The sequence below is a fragment of the Lipotes vexillifer genome, unplaced genomic scaffold, assembly GCF_000442215.2.
Source record: "Lipotes vexillifer unplaced genomic scaffold, Lipotes_vexillifer_v1.1 scaffold70, whole genome shotgun sequence".
Classification (NCBI taxonomy): domain Eukaryota; kingdom Metazoa; phylum Chordata; class Mammalia; order Artiodactyla; family Lipotidae; genus Lipotes; species Lipotes vexillifer.
Window position 1 is genome coordinate 4152919 of NW_006789896.1, and position 7403 is coordinate 4160321.

The window sequence follows — 7403 nt, forward strand, 5'->3', positions numbered from 1 at the left end:
ATTCTGCCATGCCAGTGAAAGGACTATTTACAGTAGCCGAGCACCTCCTCCTTGTTACCGTCTGCGGCCTGAGAGAAAGAATGGAGGGGGCAGGGAGGGGTGAGGAAGGAGGGACGGGAAGGAAGGAAGAAGCAGGGAGGACAGAGTAAGAGGAGGAGGATGGGGGACGCCCAGCAAGAAGAGGAAAATTTAAACACGACGAAGAGAAAGGAGGCGCAGGACACGGGAAGCAGAGCGAGAAAGAACAAAGGGGCCCCTCACCTGACCCTATTTTTCCCCACAGCATTCACTACCTTCTAGCCTACCATCTAATTTATCCACTGTGTTCGTCATCCATCCCCCGACCCCCAGAAAGAACGGAAGCTCTAGGAGGGCAGGGACGTTTTGTCTACCTCATGCATGGATGTAGGCCCAGAACAGGGCCTGGTACCCGGCTGGGGATTAATGTGTACCTGTTGAATAAATGAATGAATGAACAAACGAATGAACAAATAAACAAAGAACCCCATGGGGCATCCGGGGAGAAGAGACTAAAAAAGGGGGAATAACCAGATGGAAAAGGAGAACAGAAAGCCTGCAGGAGACAGCGGAAACACAGGAGAACAAAGGCAAAGCCAGAACTAGGGAAATGGCAAATGTGAGGTAGGAAAAAAGTCCGTTCTAAAGACAGTGGGAGCGTAAAGGAAACAATGTACAGTATCGGGCTGCTGGAAACACAACCTGCCCCCCAAATGAGGCACCCCACACACAGACCCTGCAGTTCCCAGCTGAAGCCCACCACCAGGTGGCCAGCTCCCCTCCCCACGCCAGGGCGCCAGCCAGCCCCCAGCCCCTCTGTGTCTGTCCGCCCCCAGCCCTCCCCGTCACCCAGCGAGCCAATCCACTCCCTTCCAGAGACAGCCTGCGTCTTACCTTGTACAGCTTCAGGCTGGCCTCATGCCTCGAGTTGACCGTGTGCAGCCGCAGCTTCTCCAAGCTATTGGTGTAATAGTCGCAGGCGTTGCACTTGAGGTGGACGGGGTTGCCGATGGCCACGCACTTGAGCCGCCACTCGTTGGCTTTGCCGCCCTCCTTGATGTGGGCCACCAGCTGGTACTTCTGCACGTGCTTGTCTGTCTTGCAGTGCAGCTGGAAGTTGGCCTTGAGCTGGGTGTTGTAGCGGCAGAGCTTGCACTGGTACGAGTCCCCCATCACGGCCTTCCACTCGTCCTCAGGGAGGCTGCGCTCCACGTTCATGTGCAGCCCCAGCAGGTCCAGGGTGTCCGTGGTGAACCTGTTGCAGACGGCACACTGGAAGAGCTTCAGCGACGGGTCGTTGGTCTGGATGAAGCTCTCGCCCAGGTTCATCAGCTCCTCTGACACCAGCTGCCCGCCCCCGAGCCGCATGTCTAGGGGGATCTCACCGCCCACTGCAGGGAAGGAGAGGGGCAGAGAATCAGAGGCCAGGCTCACAGCGGCAGCCCTAACTGAGGCGGCACCACCGGCCCTCCCCCACCCTCAGCCCAGGTTCCAGCAGAAAAGAGATCCCATTTCAAGCACTGCAAGGTGCTACTAACTGGGAAAAACTACAACAAAAATCAACTTGATGTGTTCGCATCTTTCCTATGGACATTCTGAAATGTGTGGGAGGCTGTATGTTTGTTTGTTTCTTTCTTCTTTTGGAAAAGAACGCCTAGAAGAACGTAGGAACCACTTAATCTCTTGAATATTTCAATTCAGCTCCTCGCTCAGACCCAAGAAAAGACAGAAATAAAAGCATCATTCACTGGACATAACAGAATCTGAAACTCCCGTCCCTGAAATGTTGGAAATGAGTTACAGCTGCATTCTAAGACACCACGCCTTCATGGTGAATCGGAAGTGGGCCCAGAATTTACCTCAGGCAGTGCTATCGAACAGGAACTTTCTGCGAAGATGGAAACATTTTGTATCTGCACTGTCCAATGTGGAAACCACTAGTCACGTGTGGCTACTGGACAACTGAAATATGGCTAAGGTATAACTGAAGAACTGAATTTTTAGTTTTTTTTAATTTTTAATTCATTTACATTTAGGTTAGTGGCTACTGTATTGGACAGCACAGCTCTAAATCTGAGACTTCGGGAAAGATCTCCCTATTCCTCGTCACAGCCCACTCGTCAATAGCCTACCTGCCTGTCAGTGGCGCTGGCTCCTCCCACACCTCCCCAAGATACGATCATTTCCTTTCCATGAGCCCCCTACGTGGGACGTGTCGCATTCTCCTTTGGCGTATTTCAGCCACATACAGAGCCACGTTGGCCGGTGTCCCCATCAGGGTGTAGCCTCTTTAGGACAAGGGTCCAGTCTTCTCCCTGTTGAACCTCTAGAGGGTACACAGGCCCCTGCTCAGAGGCTCAAATGTCTGATGTGCCAGACAAGGTAAAAAGCAGCCAAAATGTTACAGGTTTGGGAAGTTGGATCAAGATGGACAGTGAAACGCAGAGGTCCGCTCACAGCCCTGAAAAAGAAGGGCCTGAGAAAGCTGTGTTCCTCCCTCTCCACCCCTGCTCTTTCAGTCCATCACTGCCCTGCGTAAACCAGGGACCGGCCCTCATTCACCAGCGGTAAATTAATACTTTGAGCTCTTATTTATACCACGGGAAAGGCCTGGAAAGAGCAGCCTTCCCTCCATTACCCAGAAGCGAACAGTCAAGCAGAATGCTGAGCTTCGGCTTCTGTTTTTTGCCTCTCCCCTAAACATACGCACGCTTGAGCTATTACGTCTGCCCCTGTCACTCCCCAACTGATATTTAAACTTGACCTTCTACATGTGGTTGGGCTGAGGTTATTTTATTTTTTTAAATGACTGATTAGAATCCAAGTTAGTGGCTAATCAAGGAAAAGATGTTATAATTTGGGGAAAAAAAGATTTTTCTTATTTATGCTACACAAGGCACTTCGAGAGAGCAGCTCAGTACAGGCTTGACTGAGCAGAGTGGCTGCATCTGAAGCCTGTGGACAGTCCAGCAAGACACAGAAATCTTTTGCGCACGCATGTCAGAAGACTGGGGAAGCTTTCTGCTTGTCTTCCCTCTTGCCATCTCCCCTGGTGAGAGGAGCCATAACTGTGACATTCTTTATAGGACAAGAGAGAAAAAGAGATAGGGGAAAAAAGCCTAAAAGCTCCATCCCTTGATGGGGAGGAAGGCCAGACAGCATCCATGAAACATATGCGGTGTTCAGTGAAAGCAGAAACTGCCCGGAGGGTAAGACAAGGAGCAAACACATATTTGTTTCTGATGCCGACCACCTGAAGCATCAGATCTTTTCCACTTTTTAAATTTAACCTCAGCGCATCAATATTGCTCTAAAGAGAAATTCAGCTGGCACTTGCTGGATGCCTGAGTGAAAATGAGAAGTCCTCAGAACACGCAGAGGAAATAGGTCCCTATTGCCATCCCAAGCTCTTAAAATGAAATGCAAATCAAAGACAGAAGCAGAGAAGCAGTGAAATGTGGGTGACAGGCAAGCCAAAACTCCCTTGAGAACTATACCCTGGAGAAACACCCCCAGGGCTTGGAATCCTACAAATCCATAGGGCTGCAAGGAACTAATTCAGCCCCCGAGAAATAGAGGGACCTCACCCAATTCACAGGCAGGTGGTAGGAGAGCGCCCACATTGAGAACTTAGCAGGTGCCTACTCATGAATCGTGCCGGACAGATGGTCTTGGAGAGGAGTGGGCCCCATGTCCCCCACACACCTGACTTTAAGGCTGGAAGCTGACACCCTGGCACCTGAGTCCCACCCACGAGCACACCCTCAGAGAGGCAGAGGGATTAAAAGACACCTTCTACAATCAAAAGCAGAATCAGGGCTTCCCTGGTGGCGCAGTGGTTGGGAGTCCGCCTGCCGATGCAGGGGACGCGGGTCCGTGCCCTGGTCTGGGAGGATCCCACATGCCGCGGAGCGGCTGGGCCTGTGAGCCATGGCCGCTGAGCCTGCGCGTCCGGAGCCTGTGCTCCGCAACGGGAGAGGCCACAACAGTGAGAGGCCCGCGTACCGAAAAATCACACACAAAAAAACCAAAGCAGAATCAGAGGAGCTCTTAAAGCTCATGCAGGTGTCCTGGGGCTGGCTGGCTACTCGGGCAACTTGTAGACGCCTTGGCAAGCTACCCATTTTTCGGTGCTGTGCTCAACTGTAGTCCAACCGAATGTCTGGAAGGATGTTCATCTGGCCTCAAGCCTAATATCTGGTCTGCAAATGGAGGCAAATTCAACCAGACCAGACCGAGGGTGCGGAACTTCTCCCTGAAGGCCTCTAGGAAGAAAGCATCCCCAGATCAGCATCTGTCTGGTAACAGGAAGGAGAAGTTTCTGTCAAAGGCAGTATGAGAACGTTAACTGTGTAAAAGCAAGAGTGAAGTTCACAAACACTCCCTCCCCGCTGTAGAGCCCAGTAACACCTAGTAACGCCCACAGCCTTCTCATTAACAGCCTAAGGAAGAATCAGTTGAGCTGCAGACAGAACTGAAAGTCACGCTTTGCATTTTGCATACGTTGGCCTCTACAGAGGTCGTGCGACTTAAATTGTGGGTCCAAGTGGATACGTCCTATCATACCCACGCCGGCCTCCGGCACAAAGTATTTGTCACCCTCACGCCACCTCGACGGCTCTTGCGGCCTAAGGCAGGCACAGGAGGTCTCCAGAGACTCACCTCGGCTGACAAGCAGCGACACTGGAAATTCAGCGCCCTCCTTGGCTACCTGGACACGGTCTTCAGAAGGAAGCACTCTATCACTCTATTCTCTTTAAGAAATAAAGTCTGGATCCTCCACGTATGTGCATCTGCCATCTGCCCGGAATGCATGATGCCCCGCAGACTCACAGACAGCAGGTGTTAAAAGCAAACTATTTCTCTACCACTCAATTCAAGCCTTAGTCAGAATTACTGGTTTTCAAGGTAATTAAAAAGTCTTCATTGTGACCCAGTATGAACCCACCCATTTTCTGTGTCTTCATTCCACTTACATTATCTTTGATTTACTCCAAGATCTGCCTCCCCAAGATTTTAAATCTCTAGACAAGAAAACCCCAATTCCCATAGGCTTTAAAAAGTGAAAAGTCTTCGAGTACTGAGTCGAAGGTGTGCATCCCCTGTGGTTCACTCTGGGGACGAATAAGATGACTGATCCCTATGCATCCATGATGATTAACCAGTGGGTAAAACATCTCCAAATTGTTTGGTAAGAAAAGATCAACAGGTCAATGTTCCAAAACAGAAAACAAGATTAAAGTAGCAAGGATTCAAATTTAAATGCATGGTAGGAACAACAAATTAAATGCTGTGAAATATAACTCATCAGCAGCCATTAGCACTGCAACACCACACAAATAAAGATGTGCCTACTGGGGAGGTTTAGCCCTCTGGCATGAACCTAAGCCATCCTAGGATAAAGGCACTTGCTCACGCTTTGTTGCCGAGAACAACTCACTCCCATGTCAGGAAGGGTATCCTGTTTCATTCAGGACATCACTGCTGGTCTCAAGAGGTTAGCGGGATCAGGGAATGAAGACCAGGCAGTGCGTGTCCGAGGCACGCGTAGTTGGGGCAGGAGGGGCCCAGCCATCACACTGGTCCTCACAAAACTGGTTTGTACATTTTCTTGCTATAGAAGCTCTCCCCCAGAAATGGTCATGGTTCTTTGTACATAAAGAGTCATGGCTTCTGCAGCAACATGGATGGACCTAGAGATTGTCACAGCGAGTGAGGTAAGTCAGACACAGAAAGACAAATATCATATGGTATCGCCTATATGTGGAATCTAAGGAAAAGGTACAAACGAACTTATTTACAAAACAGAAGTAGAGTCGTGGATGTAGACAACAAACTTACGGTTACCAGGGGGTGCGGGGGTGGGGGGGTTGGGAAGGGATAAACTGGGAGATTGGGATTGACATATACACACTACTATATATAAAATAGATAACTAATAAAGACCTAGTATATAGCACAGGGAACTCTACTCAATACTCTGTCAATGGGAAAAGAATCTTAAAAAAAAAAAAAAAGAGTGAACATATGCATATGCACAACTGATTCACTTTGCTGTACACCTGAAACGCAACACTGTAAATCAACTATACTCCAATAAAAACTTTTAAAAAAATGAAACAAAAAAAGAGTCACAGCTTTGGGCATTCAAATCCCATCCTCTTGGTCCTGTTCTAGCTCTATTAATCCAATGGTAAAACAGCCAACCCATGTCTTCTAACATGGAGCCACGTTCTCCATGGCAACAAAGGCTCCGTTAACTGGGATCTGATATTAAAACTGGGCTTTCTTTAATTTACAATTTTAGAATTTAGTCATCTCTCATCTATCACACCACTCCTCACGGTGCCCCAGGGTCATCTAATTCCCAACTAACACTGATCACTGGCAACTCACGCAAAGTAAGAAAGAGAAAGAACCCGTCTCTTTCATCAAGGTCCTGGTGAAAACACTGGAGAGCTCTGAGAAACGTATCTGGGTGGCTCCCAGTCAGCTCAGACCCAGCCTTGGCTTATTTAAATAAGGCACACTACGGTTTCCAGTTCCTCTTCCGGAGATGACTTGTCCCTATTTAAAACTCCAGCTACCGTTTCCTGTACGTTTCGATAAATATTTAATGGAACCCCAAAGTTTAGGGGAATTGTGGCAATTTTTCAAATCGAGAAAGGGACAGAGAAAGGGGGGAATGGGAACAGAAGGGAAAGTTGACCCGAAGCCAAAAACTAGAGGAAACACTTAAATTTTAATCCCAGCCCGTGGAGCCGGCGTGTAATCATGTCTCTGTTGGACGCAAACCATCTCCCACAGGCTCACACAGAGTTCAAGGGATTCTTGAGAAAAAGACGTGAGGGCTGGACGCTCAAGTTGAGCACAAAACACCTCTCAAGAAAATAAAGATCCCCCAAATCCACAGGACTCGACAGAATCCACCAAGTCAACACGATCTCGGCCCACTCGCGGCTTCCCCCGGTTTAACTCCCATCCTCAGAACAGACACACACGGAGCCAAGCCTCACCTAGAGCGGGCGTCATGGCGGCCATGGGCCCGGCGGGATCCAGCTGGAATCCGCCCATCACGAACTGGGCGTCTGGGGCCGCGCTGTCCACCTTCAGGTTGGGCAGGTTCATGTTCTGGGCCAGGTAGTACTGGTAGAGCTCGGCCTCAGCGGGCGAGGGCAGGCTGCCGAGGCCCAGGTGGCGGTTATGCTGGATCTGGGTCATGTTCTGCTGCAGCAGCATCATGTTGTGCATGTGCTTCTCGCTCGTCATGTGGATGCGGAGGTTCCTGGCCACGTTGGTCTCGTAATCGCACACCTCGCACCGCCAGGTGGGTTTGGTTTTTGGTTTGGTGGGCGAGGGGGCCCCACAGGAGCTGCCGATACTGG

General features: G+C 49.9%; 1 protein-coding gene across 1 annotated transcript in view; it reads right to left on the reverse strand.

The window, feature by feature from the left end:
• ZFHX3 (zinc finger homeobox 3) overlaps positions 1 to 7403 on the reverse strand; it is a 170691-nt gene that overhangs the window by 160895 nt on the left and 2393 nt on the right. Inside the window, exons 2-3 of the mRNA XM_007462992.1 lie at positions 7035 to 7403; positions 913 to 1409 (exon numbers count right to left, since the gene is read on the reverse strand). The exon at positions 7035 to 7403 is cut by the window's right edge and continues 8 nt beyond it. Of these exons, the coding sequence (XP_007463054.1) occupies positions 913 to 1409; positions 7035 to 7403 (866 nt within the window). The remainder of the gene's footprint in view (positions 1 to 912; positions 1410 to 7034) is intronic.